The 22,213-nt window shown below is 37.1% G+C and overlaps 1 protein-coding gene across 3 annotated transcripts in view; it reads right to left on the reverse strand.

Annotated features, from left to right (window-relative positions):
• LOC127977529 (tetraspanin-9-like) overlaps nucleotides 1-22,213 on the reverse strand; it is a 175,839-nt gene that overhangs the window by 126,907 nt on the left and 26,719 nt on the right. Inside the window, exons 1-2 of one of the 3 annotated variants that reach the window (XM_052582434.1) lie at nucleotides 20,159-20,179; nucleotides 2,056-2,131 (exon numbers count right to left, since the gene is read on the reverse strand). Coding sequence is in view for 1 of the 3 variants with exons in the window: in XM_052582436.1 (XP_052438396.1) it covers nucleotides 2,056-2,131; nucleotides 20,159-20,230 (148 nt within the window). In the remaining 2 variants the exon portion in view is untranslated. Of the gene's footprint in view, nucleotides 1-2,055; nucleotides 2,132-20,158; nucleotides 20,345-22,213 lie in introns of those variants that run through there. The other 2 variants (XM_052582436.1, XM_052582435.1) reach the window with 2 other exon arrangements.

Raw genomic sequence — 22,213 nt, forward strand, 5'->3', positions numbered from 1 at the left:
TGGATGAAAACCGGGAGGCTTGAGATTGTCCCATAGACTGCCAAGTAAATACCACTATCAAGGTCCCGAAAAGTATGAAAGACATTGTCAGAATAGTCCATCTGCCATCAGTGTGTAATGTTATGAAGCAACGAGAATACTTTTTGTACCCAAAGGAATAAAAAATACATTTATTCAGCTATTTGTCTCCTCTGTGTCTCTCCGTATCACTGTAGCGCCATTTTGGAGATTATCTGCTGAACGCAAACAGATTACGCTATTCTTCATCAGCTGCGACACAAGGATACGTTTTATACGTGTATTTACACTTTGATTTGAGCGAAAACAGCGCATCCATGCAGCACGACTGACAAAGATGAGCATACGCTGCTTGCGTCCAGTGAATGTTCTCCAAAATGGCAGTTCAATGTAAGTCTGACAACGCATCTGTAATATAGTTTTTTATAAACAACAAGTAAAATGGACAGAGTTTGGCTAATGTATGTTTCTATCGATGGATATGCATTCTGGCGTATTCACTCTTCGTTCAATGCGAGTAGTTTGCTCGAATATGACCAGTCATCTACGCCATCATCAACCAAGTGTTGATTGCTCACATGCGCAGGTGAGACCTGACAGCCCATGTTGCTATCTGTGCTTAACCTGAACTTATATAAGAATTTCCAGTTGAATCGTTCAAGAGCCAGAAAATGCAAGTGAGAACTTGCATGAGAAGATCTGTGTGTGCTTATTCGAAGCGTGCAAACCTGCATCTCAGAACGTGTGCAAATATTGAGTTCTCATTCAAGTCTTGTGCTTGACTAGACAAATTTTCACAAAAACGATGTCAGCATGCCAGTCTTGGTAAGTATCCCAGTGGACATACTCAGTTGAACATAACATTCTCTTAAAGTGAAAGCACTTTCTTAATGCTAATCAAACAAGGAAATCACTCACCTAGCTCCCCCCACCCCCAAACATTGCACTTACCGAACCCTACCAAAACCAATGCAAACTGGACTGTTAAGTTAAACCGTTGCACCCCTAGTGTTACATAGTCTACATACATACTCCATGATGACACTGACTCAATGTTTATCAAGCACACACACAAACACATAAATGTATCCCTAGCCATGCTGACGCCGGCCGGTCAGCTCGCCTTTGATCTGCTGCAGCAGGTTATCTGGCCCCACACTAATTTTAGCCGGCCTGTTTGGCAACACTAGCCAATGCGCCAGCCTTCGGCAGTTAGGAGAACAACTAGAGCACCTTTACACACACACACTTGCTTTGCATTTATGGAGCCCCAGAGAAAGTGAGAGGTCCTGTTAGATCACATGCAGTATTTTTACAAAGCGCACCGCTAGCAGCAGCACTATGAGAGAGTTAATTATGTAGTCAAATGTCAGAGCATGAGGCTCATATGAAGCCCAATCATGAGATGCAGGACTATCTATAGAGGGTCAAGCTATTCATAGAGATGCTTTAAGATATGTTTGAGAATCTCTGTAAGTCAGCATTTTGTGATAGTATGGGAAGACATAATTTTAATGGATTTCAACGCTAATCAGATAATACTTTGATTTATGATGCTTTGGGGCCAGTTTGCTATATCTCTTAAATAGAGGTTTCTTATTTAGAGGAAACTCTTTAAGGAGTGTCAAACTATCATTAATGTAATGTCATCCCAGCGTCTTTAAATGCCCTCATTGGATCAAGACTCACAGCCAATCATGATAATGCCATGGGCAGCTATTTGTATGTCAATAAAATCTGACAACAATGGTATCATAAATTGTGCTTTTTATACAGCAAAAGAAAAAAAAAGGGGGTCAAAGTCCAGGCTGTATATTCAACTAAGTCTTATACACATTATAGAGCAAAAACCATTATCTATAATTTAAACTGACAGGCAGCACCTTCCTTTCATACAGCTGGAGTATATTGATTCTAACATTATATGTTTCTACACCAGGTCAGTCTTCCCTTTTTCTCTTTTTTTTAAAAACCACAATAGGGTACAATCATTATTGAATGAAATCAGTGTTGTGCTTTTAGAAAAGGTAGTCTTACCAGTCCTGTTCAAAACAAATCGAAGATGGCCACCACCTCCAAAAATATGCCTCCAGAATTCACAGAATGCAGGTTCCTGAAATGAACACAAACATCACATTTGAATTAGAAAAGGACATCAAAAGATAAAGAATTAGTAATTTAATTATAATATTGTATATACACAAACTCTCTCTCTCTCTCTCTCTCTCTATATATATATACACACACGCACACACACACACAATATATATATATATATATATATATATAGGTGCATGTTATGTCAAAAAATAATATCTTCCATTCTACTGATAAAACCAAGACCATATGGAAATGGAAAAATAATATCATAGTATTGCATTAGTGTGACAATATATTTAATCTAATATTTTAATAATTTTTCCACAATTATTTCTTGATATTAATAACATATCACATGAAATGTTTGTAGTTTTATTTAACTTAATTTAAATATAAAATTATTCAACAAACCAGTGAATGTAAAAATGTGTTTAAAATGGTGAAAAACTCAAGGCATGTTAAGTCATTTTTCTTATACAAATTAGTAAATTTTAACCGAAAACCTTGAGAAACAATAATAAACTGTCAACGACATGCGTATGTCCATAGCCTTCACTGAATACTTACTAGACTGGAATATATATATATATATATATATATATATATATATATATATATATAAAAGTTCAATTACATTTACTAAAAGGCATGTATGCGTGAATTCAGAAACAAAAAACAAAAATACACACTCTCCGACACATTCAGTGAGGATTCATTTGCAGGCTACGGATACAGTGAGTGCAATAAAGCAGCTGTGGCAGTGTTGAGTGAATGATAGTTCTCTATAACGCGGCTAAGATGAGGGGTGCAGAAGATGTCTCAGCAGATTTAAAACCCCAATCTCACATGCATGCACGCACAGCTCGGGCCACCCCTCTCCTATTGAAACATGAGTTACAACAGCGCCACCTCCGCCTTCCATTTCCCTCCTAAGATGAGAAATGACATCTCAGCATTCCCTGAATTACACAGTAAGACTCCATCCAAGAGGTCTGCAAATGCAGCTGTGGGGCTGCTAAAGATGATCCAAATGTTTCCCAATCATTCCTGCTCTCCATGCACTAGATCGACATCACCAATCCATTTCAGAGCAGGGGCGCCAGAACATTCTTTGATTTTGGTCTTTCATCAGCACGACCAAAGCTGCTTTCTCCCTTACCAAAATATCTTTGGACACTGTTTTTTGTTTTAAAGCTGTGAAACGTAGCTTTTAAAGTGAAAATTTTCATTTCTGAAGATAATATGGCATGAACAGGGTGGTTAAAACGTAATAACTAGCCTCTTCTTCAATTCCACTAGGAAAGAAAGGCCTCTTTCATTATTTAAAAAAAACAACAACAACCACTGTATGTCTTTGTTGAGTGAAACTTCCTCAATGAGATCCAACAGGACAATGTGCAATCAAGTAAAACTGCTTTTCAAGTAATAAAGTAAGAGTTAAAACATCAAAGCACCATCAAGTAAAAATAATATATAAAGATCTGCAATTACAGTAAATGAAATTCAGCTTGCTGTACCATCCTACGTAATACTCAACCAACACTGATCCAAGGACAATAAACAAGAGTGCACTCAGAGACATCATTACTCAGTTCCCATGTTATTCTAACAGTCCGCAGCACTCCGGAAGTGGACTTCTGTCTCGTAGCGATCCATGGACAACTGGACATCTTTAAAAATTCACAGCACATGCTCATTACAACGAGCAGAAGAGCTGTGTGGGGGTGGAATGGCCGATTCTCTGTTAACTCAAACCACTCATCATCGAAATGAGCTTCAGTGCTGCAAGATTATAGCCTCAAGGGTAAATATGAAATGGCGACCGATGTGACCTTTTCCCAATGAACTGGGATGATCTTTCACAAAAAACGGAAAATAAAGGATGACAAAAAAAAGGAAAGAATTAATATGTACGGGGCTTGATATGCGAGCTTATCTCAAGCAGTGCTGAAGAGTAAATGCAATGCATGCTGGGTCTTAGAGGACAACAGCAGTTGTTGTCCTTGTCACAGAAGCTGTGCATCAAGGTACAAGGGTACAGAAGGGTTCTCCAGGACAGCTCTCGAGAGGCTATGAATCTGCTTCGAAAACAAATCCGATAATAGTTGAAAATGCAGTGGAGTGCGGATACGACCCGGAGAAGGGCCAGCTTAGCACATCTGTAAGTGATATGCACCACACTCTATTGATGTGAATAAGTAAAACTTATTGATTATGCTTTGAAAAGCTCTTTGAGCAAGGCGCAGGGAGTTCGTGCAAACAATGCCGCTCTTGATAGGACCTGCCATGATCAAGTCTGCACGCATACAAACAACAGATTGTTGAAAGTACGGTGCACTTTTTTTGGTGGCAAACACAGGGTCAACAGCTGTTCGCATCAGTCCATTTGCACAGCACACTAAGTCAACAAGCTGATGCATGCACTCACGTGTGCATGCACTCATCCATCAGTGCCGTGCCACGATCTAGCTCACAAACAGTCTCTGAGGTAGTTCTAGTAATCCTTGTCCATGATAGGGAAGCCTACTACACCTAAATCCCAAACAGCTGCAGCCGTTCTCTCCGGTCAGGATGTTCTGACTTTCTCCTCCTCGTTCTTCACGCAGGAAGAGCATTAATGACACAAACCCAGGGTATGACGACACACTTGTGGAATGTTTGATGGGGGATTCAATTGTTACTGAAGGATCTCTGGGTCTAAACGAAGTAACAAATGAAAAATAATGTCAGTTTTTGAAATAAACAGCTTTTGAAAGATAAAAATATGATGTGTCCGTAATCTTTATATTCAAAGCCAAATTGCAATATAGGAAGTATCCAAAGAGATTTTGCAGAAATCAATAAAACCATATTAATATCTCTGCTCATTGGCATTTAAAATTTTAAACTTCGTCGCTTGTTGTCGCATAAAGTCACTGACTTTTACAGAATTTTTTAATCTGGTTGCATTGTCTCTGTAAGCTCTACTTTAGATGACATTTTAATATTTTAGTATGATAAAGAACTCAAATTATTTATCATAAGTGTTAAGAAGCAACAGAATCAACTCCAAAGTATATGGCTATCTATGCAGTAAAGGAGATGGGTTCAATGCAAGCCGACTACTGTAGCATTGGACACGGGCCAAACATTGTGAAGTGCTGAGGGATGGAAGACATTCTCAGAGGCAGCCGTTTGGTCGCATCGGGTGACTCAAAAAAAAAAAAAAAAAAAAAAAAAAAAAGGCAGCAGCAGCACTTCTGTACTTCCTATTTTTCATGTCTTTTCAATATACCTAGTGCATACTGCAGCCCAAAACGTGTTTAGGGAATTTGGCCAGTTCACCAAAAGTATATATATATATATATATATACAGTCTTGTTCAAAATAATAGCAGTACAATGTGACTAACCAGAATAATCAAGGTTTTTAGTATATTTTTTATTGCTACGTGGCAAACAAGTTACCAGTAGGTTCAGTAGATGGTCAGAAAACAAACAAGACCCAGCATTCATGATATGCACGCTCTTAAGGTAACTCCAGACTGTCTTTGATCATCCTGGAGGTGATCATTGGCTGAGCCTTTGCCATTCTGGTTATTCTTCTATCCATTTTGATGGTTGTCTTCCGTTTTCTTCCACGTCTCTCTGGTTTTGCTCTCCATTTTAAGGCATTGGAGATCATTTTAGCTGAACAGCCTATCATTTTTTGCACCTCTTTATAGGTTTTCCCCTCTCTAATCAACTTTTTAATCAAAGTACGCTGTTCTTCTGAACAATGTCTTGAACGACCCATTTTCCTCAGCTTTCAAATGCATGTTCAACAAGTGTTGGCTTCATCCTTAAATAGGGGCCACTTGATTCACACCTGTTTCTTCACAAAATTGATGACCTCAGTGATTGAATGCCACACTGCTATTTTTTTGAACACACCCCTTTCAACTAATTCAACTAATTGCCCAATTGCACAGCCTTAAGAGCGTGCATATCATGAATGCTGGGTCTCATTTGTTTTCTGAGAATCTACTGAACCTACTGGTAACTTGTTTGCCACGTAGCAATAAAAAAATATACGAAAAACCTTGATTATTCTGGTTAGTCACATTGTACTGCTATTATTTTGAACAAGACTGTATATATATATATATATATATATATATATATATATATATATATATATATTTTTTTATATATATTTTTTTTTTTTCTAATTATTAGAAATGCTAAAATAATAGATATGTTTAAAATGAAGTTCAAAAGCACTAATAACACACATAGTTAGTCACATTATAACTAGTAAACACAACAAACTGCCTGTATTAAACGAAAAAATGACACTAGATACCAATTAAAATTACTAAGAAATTGTATGCTGATAATACTAGTTGGTACATTAACTATGGAAGTCCTAAAAAATAAAAGTAACTATAAAAATTAGAACTCACCCAATAAAATAAATTATGAAATGAGCCGTGGATGGCACTTTTTTGAATTGATAAAATGCAGTGTACTGCATGATTAGAAAATACTGAAATCCCAAATCCTGTTTCAAATGTACTAACATCAACTGATCCATCAAAACTGAAACATCAATTCAACAAGTTTGAGCTTGATCAAAGAGATCAAGCAACAGTCCTGCGGAGGGACATGAACATTTCTGACGGGTGACTGTCTAATCTGCTGTCAGTAGAAAAGCCCTCTCCACAGTCTAACACATGAGTAATGCATGCCACAGTAGCACAGCGTCGTCGCAGCATGTCAATAGCATAAAATATTCATTTGCAATAGAATGTTTTCCATTAAACAGTGCGGACTCTCCCATTCAGTGCCGATCCTAATGGGCTATGTAAATGACTGCTCTTGTGTTGTTTATAGGGGGGATTAGGAAGTGAGGACTCCAGTTTGCCAACTGCTGTGGAGAAAGGAAAAGGAGAGTAAACTGAGAGCACTATGAGTGACGTTGCCTCAGCTGCAGGGATGTAACGAGGGCTTTACTCGTTAAGATTATGCAAAGAGAAAAAGCACCAGAGGGTTGTCTAGCATCGCCAGCAGGAGGATACAGTGCCACATTAAACCGAGAATGAGGCTTTATGTATGAGGCAATTAAGGGTTTGTGGCCGCGAGCTCATCCAGTTTTTATAACGGAGAAATAAAACAAGAAAGTGAACAAAGAATACAAGGAAAAGTCCTATACGGCTGAATTAATCCTGAAAAAAATCATTTCACAAAAGGCTCATTGATTTTTCTATCTTTCAGTGCTTTGTATTTTCTTCGATGGTATGTTGAAAAAGTAAGCTTTTGAACTTCAACAGCTCTTGAAGAAAGAAAAGCAGACAAAGCAAACCTTTTGTTTACACAAATACCATCTCGTCTCTCTTGTCGATTACTCAAACGTCTCCTTTATTAAAGTGTTGTTTTTCGACAAACAGCCAAAATAAAGTGTGCACCTGAGCAGCAGCTGGTGGGCTGATTGAAAAGCCTCTCCTGTACGCCGCAAACTCAATAGTTCAGGGAAAGTGGAGATATAAGCACAGCCTGCCTGCAGCGAGGTGATTATCTGTGATTAGCTTTTTATTGTCGCTGACGAGATCGCATCCTGCAACTGCACCCAACATACCCAAGGCAATGCAGACTTATCTGATGATAATCTTTATTAAGACCAACCCTGCGGCGTGGGGTGGGCGTAAGAGGGCAGGCAGTCCTTGTCTTCACCTTCTGCTTTATAATTACGACACAAAGCAGCCAGTCACCTTTGGCACATGCTCATGTTGCTGTTTTGTGTTCAGGCAGATATGTGGAGATTGGTACTGGAAAGATCAGGGATGTGGGGGAAAAAAAGTGCGTATATGGCATATTGCATGACGTATGCATGACCATGTGTCATTTACAAATTAGAGGTTAAAAAAAATCTCTTATTATCATTTTCATCATGATGCCAATCTTATTATCATTTTCATCATGATGCTAGCACTGTCCAGCAATTTACATTCAGCCCTTGGTAAAATAAGCTTACAGCTTAGCATTTGACCTTGGAAATAGCAAACAGCATGCATTTTTCACCATATATTAGGATCTTGCGCCAATAAAATAACAGCACAGGGCTAATAGAGTGCAACAGTCGGGTTCCTGAAGTCAAAATCCCTATTCATTTTCTCTAAAGATATTTTATTTTAAAGGGGGTCATATGGTGCAATTTCAAATTTTCCTTTCTCTTTGGAGCGTTATAAGCTCTTGGTGAAACATATACAGGGGTTTGTCACTTTATGAACAATTTAACCCATCCTTGCAGAATAAAAGTATACATTTCTTCTCCTTGAAACTTTTAAACAGAAGTCCATCATAAACAGTTTTATATTGTACCATCATTCACATAATTAAGGAAAGGCACTTCAGTGGTCAACTCTGAAAATGCACACCAGTCCACAGCCACACCATCCATCCTCTTTTACAAGGAATTTCCTTCCTGATCCCCGTGCAAATGCTGGCACCTGAAACGACAACTTAGCCAAGATTCCCAGAGCTGGCCAAATTTTAACAAATGTGAATGGTTGAGTAGCCAGTGGAATTCTGAGTGGTGAACAGCAGCTGTGAATCTCTCTCCATCCCCCAACAAGCCCGAGATATTCAGCCCCTCTGATCCCGCTCAGACACTTGCCGTGGCTCTGTACAGTGAGCAGCGAGTGTGGCATAACTACAGGATGAGCTGTCAGCGCCCTGCAAGAGCCCTGATACGGCACATCATCCTAAAGGCAGCATGACATCATCGCACAAGCCTCCCTAGAGTTTCTCTGTGAAACTGGGGGAAATATTTTCAGTGAGATTCGGTTACTCAGTGAGCTATTCTTCAGATAAAACAAATTGGCCCTTACTTAGTTTCCTCTGGGATGTAAGCCTTTGTGCACTGCAGGATAAAAAAAAATGTCCCAATGCACCTCTCTAGTGCTATTTCAACTAATAGACTCTCGGTTGAAAGGATTAAAGGGGATGAACGAAAGGTTTGAATAAAAATCAAGTCAGTGTATGCATCAGATGATCGTGATTTGAGTGCTGAGGAAACAATTTACCAAACCAGTGGTGGAATTGCCTGAGAAGAGATTCAGAGCGTTGTGTTCATAGCAGTCTAAGAGCAGATATTAACATACATCGATACTCGTGGTTATTTAAAATGCCACAGGAATGCCAGTACGAGTTAAACAAGTAGAGAAAAAAGATTAATAGGTTTTTTGTTACGCTGATGTGCCGCTCCAAGGCTGTGGGGCAGGTGCTATAAATAGCAGCTCTTTGGCTGCTCGTTACCCGTGATTCAAACATCGCTGCTTGCTAGCATGATAGATGTGTGCTAAAGGGTTGAATGCCACAGAAAAGTGCAACATGGGTACAACAAGGGCTAAATAAGGGGAAAAGCACTCAAGGCAGGAGGCAGATGAGGAGAGGAATATAAAAAAAAGAGTGGAAACAGAAAATGCATGGACAATATTGTAGAGGACAATATGTAGTTTTCAGCTTCCACTTACTGGATGCTACAAGGCTAGAGATATCGAGAAGTCATACTGTGCAGGTAGAATTCTAAAAGAAACTTTGAAAGGTCAGAATAGAGCAGATGAATACAGAAGACCTCTTAGAAGTTAAACTTAAATATTAATCATATTCAGAAAAATATTGACTGCAACTATCTACATTGGTCAGACGTCTTTAACTAATTACATTTGCTTTTCATAGTTTGTTAGCATTAAACCACATACGTGACTTTTCAGGAAGCAGTATCAAGAAAAAAATAAATATACACATACACACACATTTTTTTGGATATGAATACTATTTCAATATAGAAATAAACTAATTATTCAAGAATTTTGTCTATACATGCTGAACAAGTCACAATCACATTAACTAGGTCCGTTAGTCTGACATCATTTCAGTAGAACTAAAGAATTTACATAAAAAAAAAAAGACAAATGACTGTTTAAGCCCAGCTGAAATTAAACATTTAAAATGCATGTAAACATATGGGCTGTGTTCAGTTCTGTCCCAACTTCAAATCACACTGTAAGGTGCCGACACTGTAACTAAATCAGAAAATTGAAAATTAAATGCTTTTTTATCCAGGCATGCAATTTTCATGATTAATCACCGCTGCCACTTTCCTCGTGCCCATTCATATAAATACACAAAAGGAGGAAGGAATAAACTTAAGCACTTGTAAGCACTAGATGCACATGTATTGTACTCTCTCAGGCCAGAAGGCATTTCATTACCTCCGACAGTTCATTAGTTGCCCTGTGGAGCCACACGGGAGCAGCCCATGTCATCTGACCCCTGGCCATAACCTTGATTTTGCAGCACACGCCACAAGTCCCTTCACAGACTACTGTGGACAATAAAGCAGCTAGTAATGACCTCTGGCACCTCAAGCTCCATGTGGCAGCTACAGCCACCTGTTCTCAGGGGACAGCTTTTCCAAGATGAATTAAAGACACCCCCAGTAGCGAGATCTGCTGGAGTTTGTTAGCGTCTCCCCAGCGGCTGAGCACTGTGTGTTGTTTGGGCAGTGGGCTGAATTGAGGGAAAGCTGCAGAGAGGCTAAACAGGCACAAGCATTAATACAGAGAGCTCAGGTAGATGCGTGGTGTGTCATACGACAACCCTGCAGTGCTGTAAACGAAGAAAGCATAATCCAGAGACAGATCGAGTTTAGACAACAGAAACAAAGGGATAAGGCGAAGCTCCAAACTGGGACTAGAATGGATACAAATGTGGAAAATTACCATAAACATTGGAGACAATACAAACATTCCACAAATGTATCCACAATTCATGTCGAAACTATTTAGAATCACATCAAATTTTCTAAAGGAAAAAAACTTGGAACCCTCTCATTTGGTACATTACTATAGTATTAACATCAACAACAGCCATAGATTAAAAATTAGTAATTACTTTTTATTTTTAGATATAATCATTAATATTTAAATAAACTGACTTGTATACAAAATTGTACATAAGGCTAATTTTATATTTTGCAGTTTATGGCTGAAATTTAAACCCAAGACAACTTTCCGTTCAAATACAGATTAAATAAAACATTCATAAACCGCCTCTCGAACTAAGGCGGCTACAGTGATCGGTCACGTCAGAATAAAAAGCACCAAAACTGTATTGTTTGAATTTCATGGTAAAATAGAGTCTTGTTTTTTAATAAATGTAACGGAGAACGCTTATTGCGATTATTGGATGGGAGGTGTGCATTACAAATTTGGTTTAGTGATGTTATATTCACGCATCAACTGAAATCAGCATAACTAAAAGATCGATCCTACTGTGTGTTTTAAGAATCAATATCTGGTAATTAAAATGAAGTTTTACTACATTGGGAGAAACAGTCCTAGTACATTTTTGAGTGAACTATACAGAAATGGTTGTATTTCAAAAGGTTAAAACACCGAACTCAAACTACAGTTCATCTTTATCGAGCGATTATGTAATTTGACAACTTAAGTAGTAATATGCCTCCTAATGGTCCATTTTAAAAAACCATTCGTTCCCTTGTCATTTTTAAATTATGAGGCCTTGCATAAAATAAAGGAATAGTTGCTTTCTGTGGGATAAGGAGACATGCTTATGGCTGACTTGATCAACTGTGAGATTAATGCAGCCTGCTCATTTACGTCTTGCTTGCTCACAATAAGCAGGTGCAAAACTACACACTGGGTTCCACACTAAAAGTTCTCCATTTTCCTTTCCTTTTATTTAGTAAACTCACACAGGGATACCGGATACAGTCCAGCGACCTCCCTGTTCACTTTATCCCTCAAATGGCTTTATAGCAGCCTGTGAATGTAGACTTGGCCATGGTGAGATTCCTCATGAGCTTATGGCAGCTCATAAAATCTCTCTCTCTGATACACACACACACACACACACACACACACACACACACACACAGGCTAGGCTAGGCCAGGACAGGTCACTGGGGACAGACCCCATAACTGGCTTTGCTCAATTCATGGACAGCCTGTTCTGGCATAAATAGGGCATCTAAACTTGAAGTTGAGGTCAACAGAAATTAGTCAACCAGCACAGTAAAAGAAAGAATCTTTTACCCAAGTTGTGAATTTGAGGTAAAATGAACTCAAAAAGAAAAACAGTTTTTTTTTTTATCATCAACATAAATATGCTTCTTTTCCAGTTCATAGTTGAAATATAATAATATAATATAAACAGTTAAATAGTAGCAAATGAGAGATTTGTTCACACAGATTTATTAAACTATACAAACATTAAATACAACATAGTAATAATATATTTCATATTTAGCTAAATGTTTCTTTTTAGTTTTTTTTCCCCCCCGAGCAAACTTAAATGGCTTTCCTTAGGTCAGTGGTTTTCAACCTGTGGTCCGCGGCCCACTAGTATTGCAGGTGGGCCGCCAATTATTTTCTGTTCATTTCCAGTCCATTCTAGGGCTGTGCGATTAAAAGAAAACGTCCTAAAATCACGATTTGATCGTGCGCATATGCCTAACTCCAGGTTCACACACTGTCTGTGATGCGCCTTTTTTCTGAGCCAATGTTGACGGATCAGAGCGTTCTCACTGCGGTAAAAGGCTAGTAATAAAAACGTGTGAAAATAATTCATGTCTAACACATGAGCATAGAGTGAATTTGTTAGTGAACAGGATGCAGTTTAAGTGAGAGGAGACACGTTTTAAGTGTGCACACTCTCTCCTCGCAAAGCAGCGTGTATCTGAGCAAGCACGACCGGTTTTGTGACAGAGCAAAGGAAATCTGCTGCGAACAGAGAGAGATTCGCACTCGTGCATTATTTTAATGTGCTTTCGCGTTATATTTATGCGCTCTCACTGCTGACCGCATCTACTGTATACACACTGCAAACACCTGAGGCACCGCTACAATTAATGAGCTCTATGAACAATGCATGGCAAAAAAGAAAAAAAAGTCCCTGTATACAGGATTTTTTTTTTTTTTTTTTTTTGCCACAAGTCTATACATTTGTTTTTACATCTTTTGACTTATGTCTGTTCTAGAGATGTTACAACTTTTTGATAAAGCTCTGATTGGTTTTCTTTTGGAAATATGTTTCAAATTAATCCTGAATGCATTTATGACTGTAAAAGCACAATTGCAAAATTGATCAAAAAAATCGCGATAGTTTTTTTTTTTTTTTTGTCCATATCGCACAGCCCTAGTTTATTCAATAAATATAGTTTAAAATCTAGCTTCTGAGTACTAAGTTATTAACCCAACAATAGCGGGGTCAGTTAATTTTTTTGAAGTGGGCCGCGCAAACATGTGTTTGGTTGTGTGGGCAGCGAGTTGAAAAAGGTTGGGAACCACTGCCTTAGGTAAATGTGGCATAATGTTACATTGTTTGTTACATTGTTTGTAATGTTACAATTCAGGCCCAAAATAATAAACATAAAAAAACTAACTCTTTTACAACGAAAGCAGTCTTTTATGGTTGCATTTATTTGATAAAATATACAGTAAAACCTTTAATATTGCTGAAGAAAATATTAATTTATTCAAAAAATAATTTGACTCCAAACCAAACCAAAGTAACCAACCAAATTATAACCTTTTTTTTTTTTTCAAAACCAAAGCAGAAATATCTCAGACACACCTATGATGGAGGCATGTGGAAAAGTGCAATGGCTGATGGGCAACATGCCATAATAGTATCACAGCTCTAACTTCACATCCTGCCAGTGTTCACACTCTTATAGATGCTCTGCAACTGCTTTAAATGTCCATCCTAGAGACCAAAATGTGTCAGAGTTGTAGAGAGAAGCAAAGACTACATCTGTCAGGAGAAGCAGAACATTTAGAAGAACCCCAATCCAACACAGCAGGTAAGAAAGTCAAGGCTCAGTGTTTTTCCCATCTTGCAGCTGCAGGATTCACACTTAATCTTGACTATGCTTTCATCATCGATTCTCTTCTGCATTACCCATAAGTCCTGCAAGCTTTCTGCTGTTATAGTGACAGACCGGGACACCATTAAGGAAAAGTGTGCAAGTGAATGAAATGAGCAAAGTACGTAGAAGACCGTCAATCTTGCTGAAATGTTCCTCTGCTGGATTTGTAGTATATTACCATCCTGCAAAAATCCCAAGTAATGGACTTTTCAGAGAAGAGAACAGATCAAAAGAGTCCAGGAGCGAGACGGCACCTTGCAGAAAGCGGAAAGACCAATTGAATCAGGATGTCTGAATAATCATAAAATATACAAAACTCCCAAACGCTTCGGTGGGTGCTTGAACTTGAGATGAAATGGATAATGAAAAGGCTTATCATCTGTAAAGATGTAAGTGACAGACAGATAGCAGCTACACCAGAGGTGGAAACTGGGATGATGGGTTGTAATCATTACACACACACACACACACACACACACACACACACACAGTCAAATTGATGCACAACAACAGCCTCTGACATGTCCTCACATCCCCTCCTGAGCATGAAGATGAGAGAAATGTACTGTTGTTATAGAGTCACCACCCAGGGAGTCTTTAAAGGAATACAGGGCTGTTGTCTGGGAGTGAGCACAAACCTTCGGTCTGGGCATCACACAGAGAACGTGAACACCCGTCTAGACTCCTACGGATCATGATGCTAAAGTAACCGAGGCGAAGAGCTGCATTAACAAAGAGAATAAAGGTCATCACAGGTCAGCAACACCACAACGTTCTACATGCTACTAACGTGTGCACTTTAAACAGTCAAACCACACATATAGCTGCACAATTAATCAAATTAATAATTTGATATCCAATTATATCCAAATTAATCAAGTTTTTATTAGTAGTATTTTTAGCAGTAGTAGTAGTATTATTATCATTATTGTTATTATTGTTGTTATTATTATTATTATTATTATTATTATTAACTAAATACAATATTAAACAAAATAAGAAATTACTATTGGAACATCTGACTGTAAAATACAAGACAATTTATAATTATTATTATTATTATTATTATCTAAAAATAAACAAAATTGGAACATATTACTATAAAATAAATATTTAAGACAATTATTATTATTATTATTATTGATGAAATAAAATAAATATTACTACTGTCATTTTACTGTAACAAATATTCAAGACAACTTATTACTATTATTTTGTTAATATGTTTTATTTAGAAATTATTATTATTATTATTGTTGTTGTTAAATTCGATTTTAAACAACAAATATCACTATTGGAACATTTCACTGAAAAATAAAATATATAAGACAATTTATTATTATTATTATTATTATTATTATTAACTAAATAAAATATTTATGCATTTTACATTTTTGAGCACATTGTGTAACCCTACAAACAAGCACTGCAAACCTGATTTTTTTTTCTTTTATCAGAAACATTTTATTTCAAACCATGCAAAATATTTAAGATGATTCAATATTTTTTAGTATTCTTATTAGCCAAATAAAACAATACAATTTTATCAGAAATATTTTATTTCAGGTACAGGTACAAAACCTTCAGTTTTTGGTTATCTTTTTCTTTAAGACACTTAAAGCATAAGCACTTTAGTTATATTCTGGACTAAATCAAACCTTGATCTGTGTGGTGGATATTCACAAAACATTTTCAATATAAGTTATAAAACATTTGGTGTTCTCAATCTCAACCAAGGACATACTGTGCTTCTGTCTCAGGTTAGAAACAGAAGTAGACTAAAGGGTTTGCTACAGTATGTCCTGCTAGTAACCATTCACTTTGGAGATGCTTTTATCCAAAGTGACTTACAGTACACTGAAAGGACAGGTCACCTCGAGGAACCTGGGTTTAAGTGCTTCTTCGCTCAAAGGCACAATCATGATAGAGGATGCAAGCAGCTCTATAGTTGACAGATCTCTCTTCCCAAGGATCATACCTACAGTCTTCAGGCTATCAGCCTACTGTAGATCTTTAACTTTAGAAACCAAGAGACTTTAAAAGCCAGAACAAGCAGAGCCTTAATTACTGCCTTCCATTGCATTATAATAGAGTGCAATGAAAGTGGGGCTACTCAGAGTTCTACTATTTAATTAATTGAAGCTTTTATTATTTATCTAAAAACTGCAAAATGATCACTGATAGCTGTGACTGCCAAAAGAGCCTCTCAGAAAGAACTAAAATAATCAAAATAAATAATAAATGTTACAAACAAAATAAACAAAAATAAAACAAGCAATTTTAAAACTTTAAACACCTTTTCCTTTTATAGAATTAATGGTAAAAATAAATCTGCAAAAAAAATTGGTCAGAAAGTGGACAGTAAATGCTCTGATTGTTAGGCTCTTTTCAAAAACGTGGTTCATGATCAAATTGAAATTTCATTGCCATTGCCACCAGGGGGCGAATACAACCCTCATCTCCACTGGTTGCTTTTAAAGGGATAGTTCACCCAAAAATGACAGTTTGTCTTTACTAGGGCTGTGAATCTTTGGCAAGGCAGCGATTCGATTACGATTCATAGGTTTTCGATTTCGATTCAAGAACGATTTTTGCAAATTTAGAACGATTCAATTCGATTCGATTCACAATTTCGATTCGATTATAACGATTCGATTCTGCATTCTTTAAGTGCATTCACGGGATTATTTAAATGCTTCTACTAAATTCTTTAAATGCTTAGTCAGGGGGCAAATTACAGTAGCATTTATGGTTAGAGAACCATAGGTTTAAAAAAAAAAAAAAAATGCTAGTTTAATGATGCAACATGGCATATGTAAAAATGTATGTAAGCCAAGTTTTTAAAAAAAGAGCTTAAAGAGTATTATGTATAAGCTAAAAAATTTTGTCACACCAGGGGCGTAGCCATAATTTCAGAAGTGACAGAAATGTCAAATACAATCCTTTTATGTATGTAGCCTACATAATAATAATAATAATAATTATTATTATTATTTATTTATTTTTTACAAGGAATTATCTTCTTTTTTAATTACTTTTAATTAGCTGTAATAAATCAAATACACTGCTGGACAATAATCAATCATTTGTAATCTATATTTTTTTCCTAATGGCAATTTTATGATTATTTTATATACTAGGCTACATTTAATTAGCAATTATTTACATTTTCTGCACAGAATAAGGTAGAAAATATACTTTATAGTTTCTGTACTGTAATAAATGTCAATTAGCACTGCATCATTCAAAAATTGCTTGTGTTTTTTTTTTAGTTTCATCAGTTCATTCTGCTTTTATTCAGTTTAGCTGCAGATATAGCCTGGCACGTCTATGAGAGCGAGATCGCTTCTCTTTCAGTGTGAAAACGTCTTTATCTCTATTTAACTTTTCCTCTCCATCTGCGAATGATTTTGAGAGAAAACGCGCCAGACGTCTGTTTGCTAATGAAACAAACGCTACTTTCATGCATCTGATTATCAGATAAATCTCGCGCTCTTATTTCAAGGTCGTTATTAATGCTGTGGTTAATTTTAAAAGTTTCCATCGTATATTCGGTTCATCTGCATTGTTTAAAAACATTTATCATTCAATGGATCTGTGTGTATGATTTAGACACTTACACTTCTGCTGCTTCCATGCAATAAATACAGCTGTCGACGGCTCCGATAACTCCGTCGGTAAGATGCTGAGAGCCATTGACAAACTACAGAAAAGTAAAGCTACTTCACGTTAGCATTACTGGCCACTAGTCCTATAGATCACACGTCAGCTGCGTCAGAGATGAACGGAGCTCGAGCGCAATCCTGTGACAGTCTCAGGCGGTAAACAGTGGAGCGCGTGAAGGACAGATAAGAGGCATGATTCACGAACACTCGTGTAGTAATTTAATGTGTATACATTTTGAAAGCATTGAATCGCTATAGAAATCACGATTCATTCGATTCTTAGCATTTTGAATCGATTACTGTCCAAGATCGGCGATTCACGATTCAAAAATCATGTTTCAAGATCGATGCATATGAATCGACAGGGTTTGTAATCGATGCATCGAGAAAACGAGTGAATCGTTACACCCCTAGTCTTTACCCAACAATGTATCATCACAAGCCGCAAGGTTAATTTGGATTAGTGTATGTTTTTTCTTTTACTCTGAAATCAGTGATTCCCATCGACTGACATCATGACTGACAGACTGCAACGGTTTGAGTTAAAAATTTCTGTTTATGTTCTACTGAAGAAATAAAGTCACCTACATCTTGGATGCCCTAGGGCTAAGCAGATAAACATCACATTTTCATTTTTGGGTGAACTATCCATTTAAGAGTTGTAAATTCACTTTTGCTGCCATAAATGATTGATTTGTTTACATTTTTACTTATAAAAATAATAATAATTTAAAGTTAAGACTACCAACTTAGTCATCCTTGCAATTTCAACAAAACCTTCCCAATATCCAGAGCCGGACGTTTAGTGTCCCCTTCCTCTTCAAGATTCCCAAGCAATTGGTCTAAAATGGCCTTACAACGGCGACAGGCCATCCTTAATCAGTCCTGATGGAGCTTCTGAATAGAAGAACATACTGGATACTAGATGATTCCATGCTGCTGAGAACTTTAAAGCTTAAAAGAGGAGGAGATCATAATCAGGTAGTGTGTCATTGGCCATAGGAAACCAAGGAAGGCGATAAACGCCCCGAGTGCTTATAGAGGAATTCTTGATTCCGTTTAAAATGGCATGCTCAGTTTGCAGAAACGAATCCCAGTCATGTTGAGAAGAATTTTCACAAGGGTATTAATCAGGCCCCAGCCAACATGTGTGACGGATTTCTGTGGCAACAAGATTCCAACTTTATGGGTGTCTTTCATCATTTCAAAGACTGGCATTACATGCAACTCGATCTCAGTTATGCAGTTACCTTCATGCTGAGAAGCAAATGATAAGGCAAATCTGCATGCTCCCTGTGAAACACACCAAGACCCAGAGCTCTATGAAACGCAACCACTGAAAAAAAACTTCATGTGGGAAAGAGCCATGCAACTGACCTTACCAAACTGATCCATAGTAACGAGGAAATTCTGCTTACTCTTGTTACTAAAACACACACACACCATATACATATATACACACACACACACACACACACACACACACACACGCACACGCACATATATACACGTATACATATTTTAAATACCCATACATATTTTTTAGATATAATATATAATGTGAATATATATGTATTATTTTTAGCAAAAGACACATTAAATTGATCACGTGACACTGAAGACATTTACTCTACAAAAGATGTCTATTTCATGGCTTCAACCTAAATATTAAGCGGCACAATTTAGACAAAAAATAATAATAATAAATTACCACATGAGAATGATTTCTGAAGCATTATGTAAAACTGAAGACTTGAGAAATGATGCTGAAAATTCAGCATTGCTATTATAGCAATAAATTATTCTTTAAATTTATTTAAACAGAAAACAGCCATTTTAAATTGTAATAATATTTTATAATATTGCTGTTTAACTATTTTAATCAAATAAATTCAGATTTGATGAGAATAAGAGAGATAATATAAATACATTAACAATCTTAGTGACCCAAAAGTTTGAATGGTAGTCTAAGATTTTATTTTGATGTACACACTACACTAAGTGTAACAGATGCGATTTTCACCGTGTTAATTTCTTCCCGACATGCAACAGAAAATGACTTCTTGTCATATGATCAAAAATGACTTCCCATCATTCCGTCAAAAAGTTCATTTGAAGCTGGAAGAGCATTTGACAACAAAAGAGAACACAGATGCTGTTTACCAAGTGCAACTTAATGGGCAAATAAATATATTTTAATGCATTTTGAATTACAGAGGATGTCAACAGAGTTTGACAAACGGATCCACACGTGCTGTAAAACATCCTTACAAAGACCAAGCCTCAGAAAAAAAGGAAAAACCTGCCTAACATCAGCAGATATTTGACTATGAACCTTTGCACATGAAAAAATATGACCCTTCCCTTGAGTCGCCTTGATGTACGACCATAACGACTCAACACATTTAATGATCCCATAAAAGGAACGGTGATCTGGCCAGTGTTGATAATAATAGACTTACCGTGGCATCATCAACATAGCTATGACCTGCAGCTCGCCAATCAATCCCTCCAGGCTGTATGCAGTCAGTCATGAGCCTTGACCTGCTGGTTGAGGTAATGCAGCCTTGAGACGCTGGGTGGCCTTGATTCAGGACCAATTTAGGAGCAGCCGGACTTAATTAACCAATGCAAAGCCCTATAAAAGCAGAGCCGCATCCTGATTTGCCAAGGTGATGTGTGGACCTACCTAAAAAGCAAAGATGACCACACTGATTCAATACATTTATTAATGATAAGGGAAATCAGGCTCAAAATTGCACGGATGCTCCGTAACATGATACATCCTGCCTCAAAGTATGTGGAGATGGGTGATTAATACTATAAGGAGATTTCCTCTCCCACTCTTCGGGAAGGAGAATCAGGGGTAATGTGGGCCTCTCACCCTGCCCGCTCTGGCTATATTTACTCTGTTAAAGCATCCCAGCACATCACGTTGGGATTCTGTTACTCTTACTCAGATGCACGCATACACACACACACACCCACCCACCCACACACACTTCTGGCTTTGGGAGCTATGATCACAAGTCGCATTCGCACACATTCAATCTAGCCATCACATGGAGACCAGATGCTGAGACTACTAGCAAACTCCAGGGATGGGTTTTCACCCTTTTAAAGGAATAGTTCACCTAAAAATTAAAATGTACATCTACATGTACATCCACAATGTAGACGGGTTTATTTCTTCATCAGTTTCAACAGATTTGTAAAAAATCTAGCATTACAGTTATTAATCACAGATGGATCCTCTGAAGTGAATGGGTGCCGTCAGATTAAGAGTGCAAACAACTGATAAAAGTGTCAATATAATCCACAAGTAATTGTCACAGTCCCAGTCCATCAGTTAACATCTCATGACGTTAAAAGCTGTATGTTTGCAAAGTCAGATTGTAGTTTCAGACTAAAATATGAGTCTTATATACATGCTTCTGCTTTCTCTTGTGACAAAGTTTAGTCTGAATCAAGAGAGTTATTAGTATATATTTTATTTAATGCCATGTCAGCATTTTAGGCTATTTTCACTGCAAAAACTATTTAAAAAAAAAAATACATAAATTACATTAATATGAGATAAAGATTCTAAAACTTTTATACTAAAAATTTATACTAAACTCTTTAAGTGAGTTCTGAATCAGGAGAGAGAAAAAAAAATGCACAGATCAAGCAGAGGTTACAACTGAATTCCAAAACCTTTGTAAACAAGAATGTCAGCTGATTTTGATATGAGAGGACAAAAGAGGATGGACTTTTAAATGGAGGAAGCTTACAATGGATTATGGAATATTCTGGCTATAAGCAATGGTTTTAAATCCTTAATGATGAATTTGTCTCTTACAATCACACAAACATCAGTTGATGGACTGGAGTTATTGTTGATTCATTCTGGATTATTGTGATGTTTTAACAGTTGTTAGGACTATCGTTCTGACGGCACCCATTCACTTCAGAGGGTTCCATCTTTGAGTAATTGATATAATGTTATATATATTTATTTTTTTAATCTTTCCAATAAAGAAAAAAAAAAACAAATTTAGATCTTGTGTGGCTTGAAGGTCAGTAAATTCTCAGCAAATGATCTTTTTTTTGGGTGACCTACTCCTTTAAGACATTTAATGAATGGCTCTCCCTGTCCCAGCAGTCATTTGGTCTAATTCAATGTCTCACACTGTCTCTTTCGTCCTGTTCTGAGTGTAATGAAGAAGGACCTTGCAAAGTGGATACAGCTTGTTAAACAGATGTTAGATGGGAGCACAAATAGGTACAATGTCTTAGCCTATTTATTAGTGACTTGCCGTGGTACATTATGAACATGCTAGTGCAGATTATAGTGAAGCACATCTAATGAAACCAAACTGTATGCTGCCCTCTAATGGATGGAATCAGAATCACCCATGAGCGTCTAATAAGGATAATTTGTCTTTAGTGTAATCAGAACAAATCACATTGATTTTGAGTCAGGGATACCCATCCTATGCCCATATGATATGATATGAATAAATGGCCCGTGGGAG

Source organism: Carassius gibelio, chromosome B18, assembly GCF_023724105.1.
Source record: "Carassius gibelio isolate Cgi1373 ecotype wild population from Czech Republic chromosome B18, carGib1.2-hapl.c, whole genome shotgun sequence".
Classification (NCBI taxonomy): Eukaryota; Metazoa; Chordata; class Actinopteri; order Cypriniformes; family Cyprinidae; genus Carassius; species Carassius gibelio.